At 24.2% G+C, this 23,718-nt stretch overlaps 1 protein-coding gene across 1 annotated transcript in view; it reads left to right on the top strand.

The window, feature by feature from the left end:
• Positions 1 to 3,044: 3,044 nt before the first annotated feature.
• LOC117167029 (abhydrolase domain-containing protein 2) overlaps positions 3,045 to 23,718 on the top strand; it is a 59,887-nt gene continuing 39,213 nt past the window's right edge. Inside the window, exon 1 of the mRNA XM_033351585.1 lies at positions 3,045 to 3,644. Coding sequence (XP_033207476.1) covers positions 3,490 to 3,644 — 155 coding nt within the window. The 5' untranslated portion in view covers positions 3,045 to 3,489. The remainder of the gene's footprint in view (positions 3,645 to 23,718) is intronic.

Below are 23,718 nucleotides of genomic sequence, written 5' to 3' on the forward strand. Positions count from 1 at the left end.
TTTTAAACTAGACGAATTTAAATATGAATTATTAACAAAGGAGTTAAATTTTTAAACAAATAGTTTTATTTTCAACTAAAAAGATGGATTTTCAAATAAAATTATGAAAATTTAACTAGAATAATTGAATTTTAAACGAAAAGGATAAACTTTCAAACAAGAAGATCAATTTTGGACGAAAAAAGACAAATTTTCAACCAAATAGTAAAACTTTTAGCTGAAAAATATTAATTTTCAACAAAAAATACATTTTTAACCAAGAAGATTAATTTTTCACCAAAAATACGTTTCAACTAAAAAATATAAATTATCAGCGGATAAATTGAATGCTTACATTTACAGTTTAAAAAATTAGTGTTCCTCAAAATAAATTTCAATATAAATTATGCATTTTCAACGGGAATAAATTAATTTGTAACACAAGAGTAACTTTTAACGAAGTATTTTTATTTTCAACCAAAAATATGCATTTTCATCTAAAATTATTAATATTTAACTGGAATAGTTGAATTTCCAGCCAAAAGAATGAATTTTCAAATTTAAAAAAAAATTAATTTTCAGCCAAACTGGCGAATTTAAAACTAAAATGATAAATCTTCAACCAGAGCAGTTATATTTTAAGCCAAAAAAGATAAAATATTACAAAAAGAAGTTTTAACCGAAAAAAAAGAAAACTTAACCAAGAAGATTAATTTTGCCCTAAAAAAATAAAAAAGAATGCAATCAAATGGTTTAATTCTTAAGTAAAATAGGTCAATTTTCAACCAAAAATAGATCAATTAAATTTCCAGTCAAAACATTAATTATCAACCAAACTGATGGATTTTAATTTCAAAATTAAAGTTCATCTAAAGAAATTAATTTTCAACAAAACAAAACAAAATAATTTATAACATTTCAAACTTTAAAAGATCAATTTTCAAACAAAGAAATGAATTTTAGACAACAAAAAAAAACTATTTTTTAAACATTTTCAATAAAAAAATCAATTTCCAACCAAAAATGGATGAGCTAAACTTGCAGTTAAAAAAGATAATTGTCCACAAAATAAATTTGAACTTAAATAACGAATCTTTAACCAGAATAGCTGAATTTTAAATAAAAATATGAATATTTAACAAAAGAGTTTAATTTTCCACCATGTATTATTACTTTCAAACAAAAAGCTGCTTTCCAAGTAAAATTATGAATATTTAACTGGAATAGTTGAATTTTAAACCAAAAAAATGAATTTTAAAACATGAAAATTAATTTTGAAACAAAAAGATTAATTGTCGGTGAAAAGACAAATTAACTACAAGAAAAATGAATTTTCAACAAAAAAGAGGAATTTTTAAACAAGATTTATTTTCAACTAACAAATATGAATTTCCAATCAAATTTTAGTTAAACTTTTAACATAAAAAGATCACTTTTCGACAAAAAATATAATAATAGTATTTTTCAGTTAAAACGTTACTTTGCAGCCAAACTGATGAATTTTAAACTAAAATAATAATTCTTCAACTATAATAGTTGAATTTTAAACCAAAAAGATTAATTTTCAACCAAGAAGAAAGATTTCTGACCAAAAAGACGATTTTTCAACAAAATACATGAATTTTCTACTAAAAAAAAATAAATTTCTAACCATAAATTTAATCCTTATGTCAAATTTTAGTTACCAAAATTAATTTTCATCTAAAGAAATTAATTTTATCACAAAAAAAGAACTGTTTATGCATTTTTGCAACTAAAATGATTAATCTTCAATTCGAATAGTCGAATTTTAAACTAAAAAGATCAATTTCCTACGAAAAGAGATAAATTGTCGATCAAAAAAGATATTAATTTTAAATAAAAAAGCTAATTTTTTAAGTTTTCAACTAAAAAAGATCGATGTTCAAGCAAAGAAATGAATTTAAACCCAGAAAAAGCTAAATTTCAAAAGCTTTCAGCTAAAATATATAAGTTGTCATTCAAAAATTGAATTCTCATGTAAATTTTCAGTTAAGAAAATTGATTTTCATCTAAAGGAATTAATTTTCAGTAAAAATGGATTAGTTAAATTTTTAATTAAAAAAGTTAAGTGTCCACAAAATAAATTTGAACACAAATTATAAATTTTCAACCGAAATCGATGAATTTTCAAACATAAAGATTAATTTTTAACTAAAGAAGATAAATTTTGTTCCAAAAGTTAAATTTTTAACTAAAAAAGATTATTTTGTCTCACCAGAAATGGAATAATTAAATTTTTAGTTAAGAGAATTAATTAAAAAGAATTATTTTTCAAACCCGATACATTTTTTTACCAAAAAGACACATTTTTAACAAAATACATGAATTTTCAACTAAAAAAAAAAAATAAATTCAAAACCGAAAATTAAATAATTAAGAACTAATTTTCTTAAACTTTCAACTAAAAAAAGATCCATTTTCAACCAAAGAAACATTTTTTCAAACAAAATTTCAAGTCAAAAAATCAATTTTCTAGCAAGCATGGAAATAAAAAATAAATTTCGGTTAAAATGATTAATATTTAACCAAACTGACGAATTTGAAACTAAATTGATAAATCGTTAAACAAAAATTGAATACTTATGTAAGCTTTCGGTTAAAGAAAATTAATGATCATCTACAGAAAGTAATTATAAACAGAAAACCTAATGTAAAAAATGTTCAACCAGAAGACCAATTTTTAAGCAAAGAAATGAATTTTAAATAAAACAAAAACTAAGTATTGGATAAGTATTGGAGTAAACACCCTGAATGTATGTCAAATTCAAATCCCCCTTTTGGAGCTCATTTTGCGTTGTTATCCCCGTCGTAAGAAAATGTGTTTTATTATGTTCTAGCAAGTTCAGTGGCCCCCAAAAATCGATATTTATATAGCCATCAGATATCTAATCACTCGGACTTCGAATGCAAGAAATTTTCAATTTCAAACTCGAACCTTCTCGAAAAAAAGTAGTGTCCAGTTTCGGCGCCGCGCCGGTCGCGCCATTCCGCACTGACGGACTGATTCTGATTGTCCAGCAGAAATTAACTCATTCCGATTCGAGCGCGCAACCAATGCGGATGGAGTCCAAAGCTAAGTTTCGATCGTGGAGAACCGGAGAACGCAAAACAGTTCCCACTCGACGCTACAAAATCTACATTTCAACGTGAAAAAGTCACAAAAAAGAAGGAACACCGAGCCCTTTTCGTGTGGCCGTTAAAAGTGGAAAAAAGTAGATCGCCTCGCGGTCGCGAGTTCGGGGGCTGTGAGACGTAGTGGGTTTAGGAATTTGCTTGCGACTGCTTCCGCTTCTCATTTATAGAAGAAAAATTCACGTCAAAAGGCGTGTCCATCGCCCTGTGCTTTGCCGGCGTGTTTCACGACCAGCAGGTTGCAGGAGCAATTTTCTCCAGAAATCGAGAGAAACTCGGGAATCCAAGTGTCAGTGTCAGCTTCTGTCCGGAAATTGGAAAAACCCAGCTGTCAAGAAAATAGGCTAGTCTAGCAAGATGTCAACGGCTCTACTCGCTCTTTTCGCTGTTATCCTCTGCATCCTTTTCAGGATTCTAAATGTCAACAGTGCACCTCAAAAACCAGCCTTGGTCTGCAAGGATCAGACTTTCCTCGCCACAGTTCTCAAAATCGCACCTGTAATCACTGAGACGTAAGTTTGCTATCAGAAAAAAATAACGTTAATTTAGAACGAAAAAGGGTTTTCTGGAACAAGTTTATTTTTTTGGTTTCGCGGCAAAAGTGAGGGAACTTCTGCTTTATTACTTAGAAAATTTACAAAGTTAGCCTCGTCTGACGAAACAAAACGTCAAATTTATAGGTTAGGCTACCTTGCGGTCGCCTCTATTTTTGAAACTTTGCTTCCGTAATTATTTAAAGGGAAATTGAAAAGTAGATTATTTGTGTAGTAAAATTTGATTCTCTATTGTTTTATAATCTTTTAATAATGATTCTAGGTTTTCGAAAAGGCTCGAATCCCTCGAAACGTTTTATGCTGTAAGTGTTTTCAGTTCTGAGAGAATTAGTCACTCTTGTTAGAGTTTGCCGGCTCTCACTTTAAGACAAAAAGCTTATCTTCTCTGCCTTTCGAATCATTCAACTTTTTCAAGCTTTGAATTTGATTTTTCTGATTTTTTGCACACTAATGAAAACTGTGTGTTACTTTTTACGCAAGGATTTTAGCTGTGTTGGGTTTTTCTAGATATTTGAAAAGTTTGCTATTATGTTTTTGGTTTAGTATTCATTTTTTTTTTGGTTGAAAGTTGAATTATTTTCTTAAAAATTTAAATATTTGGTAATATTTTTCATTGAAAATGTAACTGTTTTTTGCAAAATAATTTTTGAATGAAAATTGAAGTGTTTTCTGGAAAACTTACCTTTTTGACCCGAAAAGTCAACAACTTGGTTATCATTTTTTTAACTGAAGAATTTTTCAGTTGCTAATTTCTCTTTTTGGTAGAAAATTTATCTGCTTTGGTTGAAAATTCAACTATTTCAGTTAAAGATTCATCATTTTAGTTGAAAATTCATCAGTTTTTTTGTAAATGTAACTATTTGTTTGAAAATTAGTTTTCTTTTTGGTTCAAAATTGTTTTTTTCTTAACGGAAAGTGTATACAATTAAATATTCCATAATTTTAGTTAAAAATTCGTCTCTTTAGTTAAACATTTTTTTAACTGAAAATTTAAATATTTAATTTCTGACTAACAATTTATCTTTTTTAGTTAAAAATTTATCTTTTTTATTTGAAATTCAACTATTCCAGTTGAAGATTCATAATTTTAATTAAAAATTCATCACTTTTTTTGAAAATGTAACTATTTTTTTAAAATTAGTTTTCTTTTTGGTAGAAAATTAATTTTTTAAACTGAAACTGTGACTAATCGAGTCGCATTTTCCATCATTTTAGTTGAAAATTAATCTTTTTGGTGGAACATTATTTTATTTTTAACTGACAATTTAAATATTGAATTTCTGGTTAACAATTTATCATTTTTAGTACAAAATTCATGTATTTTGTTGAAAATTTCGTATTTTCTTTTAGAAATTAACTTTCTTGTTTGAAAAATTCATCTCTTTTATTTAAAATTCAGCAGTTTTTTTGTCAATGTAACTTTTTTTTGAAAATTAGTTTTCTTTTTGGTTCAAAATTGTTTTCTTTTTAACGGAAAGTGTATACAATTAAATATTCTATAATTTCAGTTAAAAATTCGTCTCTTTAGTTAAACATTATTTTTTTAACTGAAAATTTAAATATTTAATTTATGATTAACAATTTATCTTTTTTAGTTGAAAATTCATCTTTTTTATTTGAAATTCAACTATTCCAGTTGAAGATTCATAATTTTAATAAAAAATTCATCACTTTTTTTGAAAATGTAACTATTTTTTTAAAATTAGTTTTCTTTTTGGTAGAAAATTAATTTTTAAACTGAAACTGTGACTAATCGAGTCGCATTTTCCATCATTTCAGTTAAAAATTCATCTTTTTGGTTGAATATTATTTTATTTTTAACTGAAAACTTAAATATTGAATTTCTCTTTAACAATTTATCATTTTTAGTTGAAAATTAATCTCTTTTGTTTAAAATTCATCAGTTTTTTTTTGTAAATGTAACTTTTTGGTTGAAAATTGTTTTCTTTTTAACGGAAAGTGTCTACAATTAAATATTCCATCATTTTACTTAAAAATTCGTCTCTTTAGTTAAACATTTTTTTATAAACTGAAAATGTAAATATTTAATTTTTGGTTAATAATTTATCTTTTTTAGTTGAAAATTCATGTATTTTGTAGAATATTCGTCTTTTTGGTAAAAATTAACCTTCTTTGTTGAAAATTTACCTTTTTTATTAAAAATTAAACTATTCCAGTTGAAGATTCATCATTTTAATTAAAAATTCATCGATTTTTTTGAAAATGTAACTATTTTTTTGAAAATGAGTTTTCTTTTTAACGGATAGTGTATACAATTAAATATTTCATCATTTTAGTTAAAAATTCGTCTCTTTGGTTGAACATGATTTTTTTTACTGAGAATTTGAATATTTAATCTCTGGTTAACAATTGATCTTTTTTAGTTGAAAATTCATCTTTTTTATTTAAAATTCAACGATTCCAGTTAAAGATTCATAATTTTAATAAAAAATTCATCACTTTTTTTTGGAAATGTAACTATTTTTTTGAAAACTAGTTTTCTTTTTGGTTGAAAATTGTTTTCTTTTTAACGGAAACTGTATAAATTAAATATTCCATCATTTAAGTTAAAAATTCGTCTCTTTAGTTAAAATTTTTTTTTATATGAAAATTTTAATATTTAATTTCTGGTTAACAATTTATCTTTTTTAGTTTAAAATTCATGTTTTTTGTTGAAAATTCGTCTTCTTTGGTATAAATTAACCTTCTTGTTTGAGAATTCATCTTTTTTATTTAAAATTAAACTTTTCCAGTTGAAGATTTATAATTTTAATTAAAAATACATCACTTTTTTGTTGAAAATGTAACCTTTTTTCTTTAATTAGATTTACTTTTAGTTGGAAATTAATTTTTTTGACTAAAAATGTGACTAATACAGTTGCATATTCCATCATTTTAGTTAAAATTTCATATTTTTTCTTTAAATTCAACTATTCCACTTGAAGCTAAAATCATTTTAGCGTAAAATTCATTCCTAGTTGATTTTCCTTTTTCTCTAATAAATGTTTTTTGTTTGATTATATTTATATCTACAATAATAATATTATTTTTTAGCTTAGAAATTAATTACTCAATTTTTGGTTGAATATTTGTCTTTTTTATAATAAAATTCATCTATTTTAATGAAAATTAATCTTATGGTGGAAATTTCATCTTTTTCGGTGAGAATTCAATTATTTCAGTGAAATATTGATCAATTTAATTAATAATTAACCTTTTTTGGTTCAAAATTAAAATATTCCTGTTTAAGATTTGATATTTTATTTGAAAATTCATCAGCTTGGTTGAAAATTAATTTTTTAAGTTGAAAATTTAACTATTCAATTTTTGTTGGAAAATTTATCATTTTCAGTTTAAAATTCATCATCTTGGTGGAAAATTAATCTCTTTGGTTGAAAGTTCAATTATTCTAGTTAAAGATTCATGATTTTAGTTAAGAATTTATTGTTTTGGTTCAAAAATTGACTATTTCTATTGAAGATTTATCAGTTGAAAATTCATCATTTAGGTATAAAAATCATCACTTTAAATAAAAAGGTAACTCTTTTTTTTAATGAATTTTGTTTTACTTGAAAATACATCTTCATTGGCAGTTAATTTTTTCAACTAAAAAATTTAAGTGCCTATTCAACTTCGGTTTACAATTAATCTTTTTTAGTTTAAAATTCATGTGATTTTAATTAAAATTCGTCTTTTTGTTTGAAAATGCATGTTTTTCTTTTGTTTAAAATTCAGATATTCCAGTTAAAGCGTCAGAATTTTAGATAAACCTCATCACTTGAATTGAATATGTAACTATTTTTTTGAACATTCGTTTTTTCTTGGTTGACTGTATCGTTTTTACTGAAAATTTAACTATTCCCCATTAGGTTAAAGATTGATTTTTTTTTAATTTCGAAAATTCAAATTTATGTTATTGTTCAAAATTCGTCCTTTTATATAAAATTCGTCTTTATTGGTGGATAATTAATCTTCTTGTAACAAAAAGTAACTTTCTGAGTTGAAAATAAGTTTTTGAACCAAAAATTTCATTTAAAAATTGATGTTTTTTTTTGTAGCGAATTAATCTTGTCAATTGAAAATTCATTTTTAGGTAGAAAATTCAACTTCTTTGTCAAATATTTATGTTTTTGTATTAAAAATCCAACAATTTATAAATACTTTTTTTTTTAATTGAACTATTTGGTTGAAAATTCATTTTTCCTGTTTAAAAATCAACTTTTTTCAAAAATTCATCTTTTTGGGTTTAAAAGTTGAATTTTTTTTAAAGCATTCGATTTGTGAGCTTGAAAACTCAACTCTCCCATTGAAATTTCTTTATTTTTAGTTGAAAATTCAACCATTTTATTCAAAAAATCAACTATGTGCTTGAAAATAACTTTTTTTTAAATTCATTTTTTTGGCTTAATACATCAACTTTTGGTAGAAAATATAAATTTTTGGCCTAAAAGTTCAACAATTTAGTTGAATTCTTTTCTTCTTTGACTGAGAAAATCTTGGTTATAATTTTGACTATTTTGTTAAAAATGTTTCTTTTTTTATTCGAATTCTAGAAGAATGAATAAACAATAGTAAATTTAAATATATGTGATGGAAAGTTTTGATTGAGATATTTGGAGCCTGATTTTTTTAAAAATATAAATAAATAAAACTGTCTGGTATCTCTTGACTCATTATGTAATTATTTTGGTGACTAGTACAGTCACCAAAAACAGCTTGTTTGCGAGTTACTTGATCCTTTTTCAATTAATTTTTTATTTTCATATTTTTTTTCTAAATTATGTAAGGAATAATTTAAGATTGAAACTGTTAAAAACATGCATGGTTGAATAATTTTTAAATGAACCGTTAAAAATAACTGTGAACTTTACAGTCTCCTATTTCTCTCTTTTCAGCTTTAAAAACAAATTCCTCTTTTTCCCCCTTTTTCAAGAAATTACCACTTTTTCTCGGTTTTTCTCTTAAATTCGAATTGAATTAGATCGAAAATTCGTCCTTTTGGATTGAAAATTGATCTTTTATGGTAGGAATCCAGCCTTTTTATTATTGAAAGTTTAAATATTTGGTTGTAAATTCAATTTTTTGGGTAAAACTTTATTTTTAGCCGAAAATTCATCTTTCTTTGTTGTAAATGATCGTTTATTGTTAAAATTTCAAATGTCTTCTAAAAAATCGTCTTTTTGAACTGAAAATTTCAATTATTTGGTTGAAAATTCAATTGTTTTGTTAAAATTGCTACTTTTTGTTAATAAATTAACTTTTTAGGTTGAAAATTCAAGTGGCGTCTAAAAAGGTTTCCCCTTTGGCTTGAAGATTCAACTATTTGGTTCAAAATTTCACTATATTCAACTCTTGTTCAAAATTCGTCCGCGTTTAAAACTCATTTTTTGTTTTTGTATAAATTGAGTGTATTTGGTTGAAAATTATCATGATTTATTCTTGAAAATTAAACTTTTCAGGTTGAAAATTTAAAAGTCTTCTAAAAAATTCTTCTTGTTAATTAAAACATAAACTTTTGGTTTAAAATTCGATTATTTTGTCAAAAATTCATCCTTTATGTCCTAAGTGAACTTATTTGTTAAAAATATCAGCTGTCTTCTAAAAATTTGCCTTTTTTTAATCAAAATTCAATTATTTGGTTAAAATTTGAATCATTTTGTTAGAAATTCATCTTTCTTCTCTTGAATAAACTTTTTTTTTTTGGAAAATTCAACTGTCTTCTAAAAAATTAACATTTTCGACTTTTCAAGTGGAAAAATGATTCGTTTGTTTAACATTCTTTTTGTTGAAAATTCAATTATTTAGTTAAAAATGCTTTTGGTTAAAATATAATAATTTTTGTTTGGAAATTGGACCATTTGGTTAGAAATTCATATTTTTTGGTCAAAAAATCTTTATTGTTAAAAATGTATTTGTCTTTTGAAAAATGTGTATTTTTTGGCTTGACAATTCCACTATTTTATTAAAAATTCGTCTCTTTAGCTTGAATTTTCGACTTTTTTTGTTGTAATTTTTACATTCTCGTCAAGAGAAGGTATTGGTTTGTGTAAAATTTTACCCCCGCGTTTATGGCAAATGTCCACGTTTTGAGGCCCCCTGAATCCAAAAAACAGGTTTTACGCATGCGTCTGTCTATCTGTGTGGTGTCTGTAGATTTTTAGTTTTTTCAGCACGATAACTTTTGAAAGAATTAACAGATTGGATTGGCCTTTGGTATACTCTTTTAGTGTCCTAAAATAAAGGTGAAGTTCGTTAGCCAGACATTTTGTGTGAAAATTCAAAAAGTGAGCGTATTTTGAAAATTTTCGAGACCACTTTTTTTTTAATTCAAAAATTGTCTGTACGGATATTCATAGTATTCAATCAGGCGAACAATTTATCCTCATGACTTTTTTTTATAAAAACAAAATTTACCACAGTATTAGCATTTGCAAAATTTCAAAAAACACACGAAAATCAACGTTTTAAGCCAAACAACGCACGATATGAAAAAAAGCCGATAAAAGAAAAACGTTGCGTTTTGAAAGCCCTACAAGCTTACGATAACAACTCTTTTAATTTAAAAATTCCAAATTTGATTGTACCAAAAATAATGAAAAATCCAAAAATTCCATTTTTTGGTCAAACTATGCAAGATACGAAAAAAATGAAGAAGCTAAAATTGCGCGGCCTGGAAAGACCTACGAATTTATAATAAATCATCTTTCGATAGGATGCGTAGATTTTGTTTTTAGTCGTAAAAAAAAAACATTAAAAATAAAAAATAAATTTTTTTTGGACTAGCGACTCAAGCTACGGAAAAAATGAGACAAAACTTGTTCATCCAAAAAAGAGCTATAATATTTGATAGGTCACGTAGTTTTTGCTTTATACGTAAAAATTAACATTCAAAATAAAAATAAAATTTTTTTTGAAAATGACACAACGTACAAACTAAAATTAACAGACAAAAAATGTTCGCCTGAAAAAATCTATTAATTTATTATTAATCATTTTTAGATAGGATGAGTAGATTTTCTTTTAATTGTAAAAAAAATAAGATTAAAAATAAAAATAAATGATAAAAACAAGGAAATAAGAATTAGCATTAGTCAATTTTTATGCATATTATTAATTGTAATGATATATATTTTTTGAAATGATACATGATTAGGCGCAGCTTAGAATACAATTTAAAGCAAAATAAGAAACAAATATAATCATGATAAATACAATTTGCTCTTTATTTTGCAATTTTAGAATAAGCAATTCCAGGCAGAGTTACATAAGAAATGTATCATATTTAATGTAAAAGTATTGTGTATAATGTAGAAAAATTGACAGCGTGAGAACCAACAGTTGCGCGCCCTAGGCGTGCTCAAACTTGCGAGCGAAGCGAGCTGTGCCTGATGAGAATGTACCTGCGTAGGGGGCAGATTTTTTTATTAACTATTTAATTGAAAATTCGTTTTTTTTATTGAAAATTATTTTAATATTTTTTGAATATAAAATAATGGCGTGTTACCTAAAAGCAATTTTTTAATTAAAAAAAGATTCCTGTATCCAGCCAATCTAGAACCAAATTATTGTTAAGCTATTGCAAACACTTTTTTTACATAAAATACTAGAGCCCAAAATTTAGTACTACGGGCCCGAATTACTCCTCAGTGAACCCTAAATTATGCGAGGAGTAAGAATGGGTTTGATGGTTTTCTTCACGCATTTTGTATAACGTTAAGTTATACAGCGTGAGTAATGAAATTTTGATTCATAACATTTTTTCATAGAGTGCCTATTTTTCGAGATATTTGAAAGTTTCAAGTTAAAAAAATCATCCTTTATAACAAAAAAAAGGGCAAAGAAAATATCGCAAGACTTTTAGTTGATGATATTTCAGGAGCCTAAAATCAGCCTGAAATTATGCACTAGAAACGAAAAGAAAATAATTTTTTTTGGTAAATTTGTTTAAACGATAATTGTTTAAACAATTTTTTGTTCAATTCAAATATCATATTCATGGAGCCCTAAGTGAGCCTTAACGTATGGTAGAAGTAGAAATTTGTTTAATTCATTTTTAATAGAATTGTTTGAACAAAAATTGTTTAAAAATTGTTTTTTAATTTTTCATCATTAAATTTTACAATAGGGCATCAAGTGAGCCCTAAATTATAGAGCAAAGAAATGTTGAAAAATTATTTTTTTACTATGTGTGGTTCTGCAATCTTAACGTTAAGTTAGCATGACCACCGGTTTTTTTGTTTAAATCAAGAGCATTAAATTTGGCAATGGGGCATTACATTAGCTCTAAATGAGCCCTAAATTCCCTATAAGTTTTCAGTCCATTTTTGCAATCTGGTCCTGCCAGCTTAACGGACCTGAAATTTAGACTTTAATCGGAATTTGGATTCGCATACCAGAGTTGCCACTTAAAGGGACTCTGCATCTATTTTAAGTCTCCGTACTGAATTCAAGACGTAGTTAAAATTAAACTTTCTTAACATACAGTTTAAATTCATTAATATTTAAACAAATTTAATTGAATCAAGATAGCTGTTTCCTGCAGAAGTAATAAAATAATAAATTTTATAAATAAAAAATGTTCATGGAACAAATATAAATCACGTAATCTAAGTTTCTGGAAAACGTTTTACACTAATTATAAATGTGGAATAATTGTTAGTCATAAAAGTATTTTATTTAAAAAGGAATTTGATTTTAACTTTTATATTTCCTTCAATCTTTTATTCTCTCTTGAAATAATTTGAAGTATAATAGACAATGGTGTTAAATATTTTAAACTTGAACTTAATAGATATAAATTCTAAGAGTTCCCTTTTCTTAAATATGATCTAGGAGCTTTTTGGCAAGGTGCCTTCGAAATTATTACTTTTTAACTAAAAATGTAATTATTTTAATTGAATATTCGATCATTTTAATTGAAATTTCAAATATTTTGTAGAAAATTTGTCTTTTTCTTGTGAACAATTAATTTTTTAAATTGAAAATTTAACTATTCCTTTTTTGGTTGAAAATAGAGCTTTTTAGTTCGAAATTATACTACTATTTGTTTGTAAATCTAACTAAATTAGTTGAAAATTTGTTTTTCTTCGGTTGAAAATTAATACTTTTAGCTGAAAATTCAACTATAATCCAGTTGAAACTTGAACAATTTTATGCAAAATTTGTTTCTTTTTTTTTGCTTGATATTAATTTTTTAAACTGAAAATTAAACTATTCTTGTACATTTCATAGTTTTAGTTAAAAAATTATCTCTTTAATGAAGCACTATTTTTTTAACTGAAAATTTAACGACAATTTTTCGTTTGATAATTTATCGTGTTTAGTTCAAAATTCTACTAATTGGTTGAAAAATTATATTTTTTAGTTGTAAATTTAACTACTTCTTCGAAAATTTATGTTATTGGTTTAAAATTCATCTTTTCTAGTTACGGGTTCATTATTTGAGTTGAAAATTGAACACTTTGTTTGAAATGTTATATTTTTTAGTTAAAAATTTAACTTTTTCCGTCAAAGATTCATCATTTTAGTTGCAAATTCAACACTGTTTGAAAACGTAACAATTTTTTCAAATAATTTTATTGTCGAAAATTATTATTTTTTAACTGAGAATGTAATTATTTTAATTGAATTTTCGATCATTTTAATTGAAATTTCAAATATTTTGTAGAAAATTCGTCTTTTTTGTGAACAATTAATTGTTTAATTGAAAAGTTAACTATTCCTTTTTTGATCGAAAATTGAGCTTTTTCGTTCGAAATTCAACTATTTTGAGTTAAAAATTCGTATTTTTTATTAGAAAATTAATTTTTGTTTGCTAAAAAGATGCAACTATTTAGTTAGAAATTCGTCTATCTTGTTGAAAATGCAATATATTTACTTGAAAAGTTAGGAATTTAAAGCGGTTTTCATTGAATTTAACATAGTACCCAAATTAATTTCACCTTAATATGTACTGAATTTTAAGAATGGGGAAAATAAAAGAAAAATATGTTCGAATTCTTATTCAACTTGATCGACATTCAAGACCAACTCAAGAAATGATAATGTTTTTATTATTATCTGATTATTTAATTAATCGACCGTGCTCAAACATTTGAGAATATTTTCTAATATTAATTGAATATTTATTTATAATTATTAATATTAAATAATTAAAAAGTGAGAAAAAGAAATTTTTTTAAAACTGAATTTCTAATGCTATAGTAGAAAGACTAGCAAAGTTTGCCGTAAGTTGACGTAAACTATCGTTTATTTGTAGTAAAATACTACGTTATCTATAGTTAATATTTCAAAGTTAATACATTCACCAAGGACAGAGTTCGTTATTACTCAATGACCGTTTGTCGGAAGTTCCTACTTAAAAAATGATAATAATGATTGAAGGAGATCGAGATTAATATCCTATATTAAATTTACTATTTTTTATCGTGATTATCAGAAAAATTACTTCAGAACAGGAGTTTCTACTCACCTGGAAAAACTGGAAATGTCTGCGAATTTGTTCGAGAACGTGCTTAAATTTATTTTAATTTGTTAATGGCTTAATGGTGTAATAATAATATAAAATTAAGGAATAACGTTTTTTCATTTATGAAAGCTTTTACTTTTTTTGTTGTTGAAAATTTTGTTTTTAGATGAAAATTAATTTGTTCTACTGCAAATTTTACTGTTCTGTTTTGGGTTGGAGAATCATTCTTTTTGGTAGAAATTGAATCTTTTTGGATGAACATTCTCGTCCTTTTTGTTTACATTCAATTACATTACAAAGCATTCAATTATTATTACATTTTTCGTTGAAAATTCAACTACTTGGTTGAAAGTTGAACCGTTTTTTTTAAATTAGTTGTTTAGGTTAAAAATTTTAATAACAAATTTATCTCTGTTTAAAGTTTAACTATTTTTCTGAAAATTCATTTTTTTTTTTTTAATGAAAACTTAACTATTGCAATTGAAACTTTAACTATTTTGGTAAAAATTCGTTTTTTTTTTTTTAATTAATTTTTCGAAACGAAAGTTTAATTATTCCTGTCGAATATTTCATCACATTAGTTAAAAATTTATCTCGTTGGTTGAACATTAAGATTTGAACTGCTGTGAGAATTAAAGTACTTTTGAAAATATATTTTATTTGAAAATTTAACCATTCTGTTGAAGTTTTTTGTTTTCTTTCTTGGTTGATAATTCATTTTTTAGCTGAAAATTTATGTATTCCATTCTTGAATTACAATGGATATTTTTTAGTTCAACGTTAAACTATTTGGTTGCAAAATTATCTTGCATAATTCAAAATTCATTTATTTAGTTAAAAATTCCTGTAATTTGTTGACAAATCGTCTCTGTTAGTAGAAAATTAATTTTGTTGCTTGATTAAGCTGAAAATTCAATTATTCCAGTTAAAGATTAATAATTTTAATTAAAGATTCATCTTTTTTAAAAAATTTTGTTGAGAAATAGTTTTTGTTTTGCGTTGAAAACTAATTTTTTTGTACAGAAAGTGTTAAAAAAAATTTTTTTTAACTAAAACTTTAACTATTTATGTTGAAGATTTATCATTTTAGTTGAAAATAATTTGAAAATATAACTATTTTTTTGAATTTTTTTTTGCTTAGTATTTAATTTTTTTAAATGAAAATTTAATTATTTCCATTCTTGATTGAAAGCGCATCTTTTTTAGTTCAAAATTCCACTATTTAGTTGCAACTTTGTTCTTTTTAGTTCAAATTTCAACTATTTGATTCAAAATGCATGTAATTTGTGGAAAAATAATTTTTTTGTCGAAAATTAATCTTCTTGTTTGAAAATCAACCTTTTTGGTTGAAAATTGCACTATTTCAGTTAAAGATTTATCATTTTAGTTGAAAATTTAAGATTTTGGTGTAAATTTAAACTAATTTTTTTTTCTTGTACTGAAAATTTAACTATTTTGCAGAAAAATCGTTTGTTTTTTTTTTTTTTTTTTTTTGAAATTTAATTTTTTTGAACCGAAAACGAAACTATTTCTATTGAATATTCCATCGTCCTAGTTTAAAATCCATCTCTTTGGTTGAACGTTAACTTTTTTCTGGAAATTTAACTATTCTTTAAAATTAACTTTCTCTGTTTTTGGAAATTCATGTATTTTGTTTACTCTTTTATTAAAATAAATTTTTTTGGTTCAAGATTTATAATTTTAATTGAAAAAATATCTCTTTGGTTGAAAATTTAACGATTTTTTTAAATTCCTTTTTTCTTGTGCTGAGAAATCATTTTTGGAATCGAATATTGAATTATTCCTGCTAAGAATTCATCATTTTAGTTGAAAATTCATTACTTTAGTTTAAAATCCAACAATTTAGTTAAAAATTCAATTATTTAGTTAAAAATTCCTATACTTTGTTGAAAAAAAAGTATTTTTTTATAGACAATTAATTTTATTGTTTGAATATTCACTTTTTTCGTTAAAAATGGATGATTTTATATTCTAAAATTAAACTAATTGGTTGAAAGTTAAACTCTTATGTTAAAAATTTATCTATGCCACTTAAGGATTCATTATTTTAGTTGAAAATTAAACTTTTTTTTATTAAAATTGAACCATTTTAGTTAAAAATTAATCATTTTGTTTGAAAATGTAACTGTTTTGTTAAAAAGTCGTTTATTTTTTGTTAAAAATTAAATTTTTGAACTGAAAATTTAAACGTTTCATGTTTGGTGAAAAATTGATCTTTTTAGGTCAAAATTCAATTATTTGGATGAAAGTTAATGTATTTCGTTCAAAAATCGTTTGTTTTGTAAAAAAAAATTATCTAGACTGTTGAAGGCGCAATACTTTTACCTGAAAAGAATTTTAAGTGTAGGAACATAAAATAAATATTTGTTTTAATTATATAAATTCATGGAATTTAGGGACAAAGTCAAGTAATCATTAATTTATTATACATGTTAGATACACTCTCAAATGAATAAGAAGTAATTTCATTTTACATATTAATAGTACCCCATTATTGATAATAAACTCTCGAAATTCTATACAGGGAATTTTAGCGATGGCTTTTTAATTAAAGTTAAGTAATAAATCAAGAATGGTTAATGGGGAAAAAATGTGTTTCAGATTTTCTAATGAGACTGTGCGTTGCAAACTTTCAAGTTTTATGTGTCGGAAATACTGCCAGTAAGAGTACATAATAACAAGGGAAAAAGTGCCACTTTGCTTGTAAAGTAGTGACCTGCATAACAATTTGATTAGGTAGTGTTCAATCTCCGATCGTTGTATCGGGCGAGGAAATTAAGGACACGTCCTTTACTTTCCGTTACTTTCTTTCCCTAATGAGTATTCGTGCACAATCTGGAATTTAATATCTTCCAGTTTATTCAATTTATGATTCCAACTTCCGACACTTTCAAAATCGATAAGTAATTGCGCTTGTGTCGTTATGACGCAACCCTCCATTTATGATAAGCATTTGATAACATTTTACTTGTTTTCTGCTCACGCAACAACTATTTGCTAGATGTATTTCAGTTTCAAAACACAAGTATTTTACTTGCAAAATTAATACAAATAATAATTTGACTCATTTTCAAAGCATTGTCAATATTTGAAAAGATTAATTAAAAAAAATACAGAATCATCTCAAAGTTTCCTAAGAGTCTTAACAACATTTTATTATCATCTTGAAACCTTGCAAAATTATTCGAAATTTTCCTGAAATTTGTAAGAACTTCTGAAAAACTTTTGACAATTTTGGAAATATTTTTAAATATTCTCATAAAATTAATTTAAAAAAATAAAAAATCATTTTTATTTTACGAGAAATCTGAGGAAAATATTTTCCTATCTTTTAACCTTTCAAAATTCTTCAGAAGCTTCCAAATTTTATATCGAAATCTCTTAAAACAATTGGAGCTTTTTCTAAAATTTGGCAATTTTGAAAAACTGAAAAAATTTGTTTTAAAATCTTCTACATGCTTATTCGAAGTTGCAGCAAATCATTGTTAATGTTTTGGATTTTTTTTCAATTTTTTGATTAAATTCATTTATAAAAATTTAAAAACTATTTCAAATTTTCCTATGAATCCTGAGACAATTTTTTAATTCTTTTGAAACCTTTCGATATTCTTAAAAAACTACAGATTCTTTTTTGTCAATTTTGAAAGTATTTTTAAACATTCTCTTCAAAATAAAAAAGTACATTATTTTTCCGAGAAATCTTAAGACAATTTTTTAATATTTTTAAACCTTTCTAAATCCTTAAAGAAAACTTCCAAATTTTATAGCTAGAAATTTAAAAATCATTTCAAATTTTCTTATGAATCTTAAGACAATTTTTTGTATTCTCTTGGAACCTTTCAGATTCTTTAAAAACTCGTTTGTTCAAAATCTTTAAAAATCTACATTTTGTTTTGCACTTTCTCAAAATGCAAAATATTTTATAATCTTTTCAAAACTTCAAAATATTGTTTGAGATAATACAAGTTTTTCTTAAAATGATTTACATTTCTGAAAGTAAAGTAATTTGCTTTAAAATCTTTCAGATTCTTTTTTCGTAATTTTGGAAATGGCTTGAAATTTTGTATGTTTACTTTTTAAAAATTAATTTTTCAAAATAAAAATGCATCTAAAAGTTTCCCAGAAACTTTAAGAAATAGTTTTGTATTATTGAATTCTTTCAATATGCTTATTTTAATAAAAATCTTTAAAATATTTTAAAATATAAATTCAGTTTTGAAATATTTTCAGAGCTTCTAAACGTTCCAAATATCTTTTAAAATGACTCGATTTTTCCTTAAATTTTTTTTTAATTCTGCAAAATTAACTAAAAAATCCCTAAAACCTTCCAGCTTCTTGTTTGAAAATCTTTTTCAATATTCTTTTTAAATTAATTTGGCAATAAAAGCATTATTTTAATTTTCCGAAGAACTTTTCGAAATTTTCTCAATATTTAAATTATTTTCTACCCTTTTGAAATAATTTAAAGTTATCCTAAAATTGTGTAAAATCCTTTGAATAAAGTAAATTTCCATAGTGTTCCTAATTTTTCCGGCAATTTTTGTATTTTTTTGGAATCTTTGAAAATTTTCTTTTAAGATTAATTTTTCAAAATAAAAAATCATCAAAAAAGTTTCCCAGGAATCTTAGAACAATTTTTTTATTATCTTAAAACCTTTCCAAATTCTTATAAATATAAAAAGCCTCAAAATTTTTTTACCGAAATCTTCAAACATCTACAGTTTGCTTAAAAGTTTTTGATATAATTCAAATTAATCCTAAAATTATTTAAATTTCTGAAAGTAAAGTAAATCGCTTTAAAATATTTCAGATTCGTTTTTGGCAATATAGGAAATTGTTTGAAATTTTGTACATTTTCTTTCAAAATTAATGTTTCAAAATAAAAATTCATCTAAAAGTATCCCAGAAATTTTAAGGAAATATTTATTTTCATGAAATTTTTCAAATTCCTTATATGAATAAAAAAATTTGAAATCATTTTAAATTTAAATTTATTTGTTGAATCCTTTCAAGACTTCTAAATCGTATAAATATTTTTTTAAATGTCTCGAATTTTTCCTGAATTTATTTTTTAATCCTGCAAGATAACAAAAATTGCCTCAAAATCTTCCAGATTCTTTTTTGAAAATTTTGGGAATCTGTTTTAATATTCTCTTGAAATCTTTCGAAATTCTTCAAATTGTTAACAAAATCTATATTCTGTTAAAATTCTTTTGAAATCAAGACTTAAATTACTTTCGAATCTTTAAAAAAATTCTAAAACTTCGAAATACCTTTTGAAATAATTCAATGTTTCCCTCAAATTATTTAAAATCTTTCAATAAAAAAATGGACTTAAAGTCCTCCAGATTTTTCAAAATTCAAAACTTTTCAATATGCTTTTAAATTAAAAAAAAAAACAGAAATAAAAAAGAGAAGTTTTGCCTTTAGTATCAACGAATTATTAACATTTCACAAATAAAATTTTCTGTTTAAGTTATGAATTTTTAGAAATAAATGCAAAATTTTGCTTTAAAATTTTTGCTTTAAAATTTTGCTTTAATATCTTTTACAATCTTGTTCGAAATTTCAGAATATTGGAAATCCTTGAAGGTCTCAATTTTGTTTCAAATGAAAAAAAATGATTTTAAATTTTCCGAGGAATCTCCAGAAAATTTTTTACTTCTTTTGAAACTTTTCGAAATTGTGAAAAAGAATCTTTTTGGAAATCTTCAAAAGTCTACATTTTGTTTAAAATTCTTTAACATTTCCTGCAAATTTCAATTATTTTCTAATTTCTCCAAAAAGTTCGAAATAATTCAAAGTTTTGCAAAATGATTTAAATTCCGGCAAAATTAAAAAATTGCCTTAAGATCTTCCAGTTTTTTTTCGGCAATTTTTGAAATCTTTAAAAAAAAATCAATTTTTTTCATGTTTTATATATTTTTTTTTTAAATTTTCAAAACTTCTTAATATTTCTTAAATTTACTGAAAATTTTTCTAAAATTCTGTAATCTTGCAAAAATGAAAATTTTGGCTTTAAAATTTTCTTCTACATTATTTTTCGAAAGTTTCAAAAATAGTTTTGTATTCTCTTGAAATATTTTTAAATTCTTAAAAACTTGCTTTATCTTTGAAATCTTCAAAAAAATTCAGTTAAAAAAAGTGCCTTAAAATCTTACAGATTATTCTTCAGCAAATTTGGAAATTTTTTGAAATTCAAAAAATTTCTTTTGAGTAAAAAATCGGAAGTTTCGCCTATATTATCTACGAATTATTCACAATTAAGATGTTCTCTTTTAAAAGTAAATTTGTAGAATTCAAATTCGTCATTTTGAAATTGTCATTTAAAAATTACAAGAATATCCTAATTTTTTACCTATTTCATTATTTTTAAATTCTGAGTGTTTAATTTAATACGCTTGAAATGAAAAACTGTTCAGTGTTAAAGACGCAAATTTGAAAATATCAATGATTACATTTCAAGCTCTTTTTAAATAATTTTTCAAGATTTATGTTTACCGTTGTTATCAGCGGCTTAAGGCGTTGCAAATACTTATCAGAAAAGGGAACAGAATTCTGCAAATTTGCAAATTCCATATAATCTCCCACACATTTTTTGAAGAGTCAACTTGATGACTCAACGAGTTTCCTAGAACTGATGTCACAAGTAGGCTGAGGCCTTTGAATATAATTATTGACTAACTCAATAATCACTTCTATTTATAAACGAAATGATTTGTTTAATTGGTTATTTACGAATAAGTGGAGAAGAAACTTAATTTTCTCTAGCAATTTTGTAGAAATCTAGGACGTCGAACCATCATGTGCATAAACCTCGATAGTTAGTAGCTAAAAGTGCCTTGAATTGTTATGTTTATTTTTAGATTTTGCACATAAATAGTAGCAGAAAATCTCGATTTATTTATCCATGTAAGGATTTAATTGATTAATTAATTTCCAATGAAGAAAGAATCCGTTTTTGACAGTGATAAAATTCATTAAAATGGTTAACAAAATCGAAAAAAATAGTCACACTGTTAAATTAAAAATTTGGAAAATTCTAAGTGTTATTTTTGAAGAATAAAAAACACTTGAATGTGTAATTGTTTATTTAAAAGTAGTTATTTAAAGTTTTGTATATTTCTTCGGCTTTAAATAGCAATATATTTTATTTAAATTTAACTGATTAATGATAAAGATTTAGTATAAATTACAATTTTATTGTTATCTGAATCGATAGGAAAAATACAAAACTTGAAATAATTCATTTTAAATAAACAGTGACATAATCGGCTATTTTTTTCAAAAAGGGACACTTAGATTCTCTTTGAAATTTTTTTATGCTAAAAAGAAACACACGCGCTAACGCGCTTAATTTATGTTTTTTTTGTGTTCCCACAATTTTTAAACTAAAATATAAAATTAATATTAATTTAAAATTATTCCATTTTATAGTATGTAATATCTAAAATAAGCGGAAAGAAAAGGAAGGATAATCAGTAATAGTTGATAATTTAACCAAAACCGTTTTTAATTTGAAATAAAAAACCGTTTAATTCAACTAAAAAATTGTATTTTCTAAAAAATTGCTGAATCCTAAACAAAAACAGATTAATTTTCAACGAAACAAGACATTTTTGCAGAATATACACGAATTTTCAATCAAATAATTAAATTGTCAAAAATGTACATTTTTAACCAAAAATGGCAGGGTTAAATTTTCGGTAAAAAAATTAAGTTTTAACAATTGAATTGAATTTTATTACTAAAAAAGATCAATTTACAACTATTAAAAACGAGTTTTCGTAAAATCAAAAATGAAATTTTTAACAAAAGGGATGCATTTTCAACTGAAATGATCAATCCTCAACCAAAATGGTGAATCTATAACCAACAAAAATGAATAAAATAAAATGTAATACTTGATATTTAACCAAAAAATACGTCAATTTCAAATAGGAAAAGTAAAATTCAACCAAATTTTTGAATTTTCAAGCCCAAAATACAAGTTTTGTTTTTATAAAAAAGCAGCGTAATTTTCAATTCGAAAATATCAATTTTTAAGAAAAAAAGTTGATTTTTCAACCAAATTTATTTTTACCCCGAAAATATGAATTCGCTTCCAAAATAATTAAATTCTCAACCAAAACTTTTATTTAGGATTCAAGTATTTGGTTAAAAATCCGTCTTTTTTGGTTGAATTCAACTATTTTTTTATTTAAAATTAAAATATTTTTTAGCAGGGATATTAAATATCTCTCTTTTTTTATATTAATCTTTTTTAGTTAAAAATACATATTTTTGGGTCGAAAAGTGAACTTTTTTGTAGCAAATTCGTTTTTTTGGCTTGAAAATTCAACTGTGTTTAAATTAAAAAAAAAATTCAACTGTGGTCTTTTGTTGGTAGAAAATTCAACTATGCATTTGTGAAAAAATGTATGATTTTTTTTAATTCGTCTTGCATGGTAGAAAATTAATTTTTTGGTTAACAATGCAACCGTTTGATTTAATATTGATCTATTATGGTTGAGGTTTGCAACTGAAAATGGAACTATTTTATTGAAAAACTTTTTTCTTGAAACGTTTTATTTTTGGGTAGAAAATTCAATTGTTTTTATAGAAAATTCGTCTTCTTGTTTTGAAAATTCAACTTTTTTGCAGAAGGTGGTTTGTATAATTTAAATTGTTTTTGTCAAAGTGAAAATGTATAAAAATGGACTTTTTAGTTTATAAATTAAACTGTTTGTTCGAAAATTAATCTTTTTGATTAAAAATTCAACTTTTTAAACTCTTTGATTAAAAACGAACTATTTTGTTAAAACTTCATATATTAGGTTTGAAAATTCAACCGTTTTGAATCGAGATTTGGTTCAAAATTGATGTATTTTGTGGAGAATTCATCTTTTCTAGTAGAAAATGAATCTTCTTGGTTGAAAATCCATCTTTCTTGCTTCGAAAATTCGAGATTTTAGATGATTTTTTTTCTGTATTGAATGAAAAATCAGCCTTTGTTGATGATTCTATTATTTTGTTGAATATTTGTCTTTTTGGTTAAATTTAACTGTTTTTATATTTAAAATAAAAATCTTTCCATGCTTCAAATATCAGCTAATACGTTTTCGAATCAGAATTTCATCTTTTTCGGGTCAACATTCGCAATTATTTGTTGTAAAATTTGACCTTGTAAAATTTTGCTTTCATTTTTTTAATCATTCCAATTTTCAATCGAACTACTTGCTATGTTCTAAAACTTACTTTCTAACAAGAGAAAACGTTTTAAAGTCTAGTTCACTAAAATTGATGACTAGATTTTACCGACAAGAATTCTATCGACCCACCTACATTTAGTTTGCAATAAGGCATTTTATTGAACCAACTTTGTTTTTTGTTTGAAATCAATTTTTTAACTGAAAATTAAGCTATTCTGTTTTTGGTTGAAAATTGATTTTTTTTAGTTGAAAATTAGTTCTTGTTGATAGAAAATTAATCTTCTTGATAAAAAATTAATTTTTTTTATTAAAAATTCAACAATTGTATTTAAAATTGATTTCTCTGGTTGAA

This window comes from Belonocnema kinseyi, chromosome 2 (assembly GCF_010883055.1).
Source record: "Belonocnema kinseyi isolate 2016_QV_RU_SX_M_011 chromosome 2, B_treatae_v1, whole genome shotgun sequence".
In the NCBI taxonomy this organism is placed as follows: Eukaryota; Metazoa; Arthropoda; class Insecta; order Hymenoptera; family Cynipidae; genus Belonocnema; species Belonocnema kinseyi.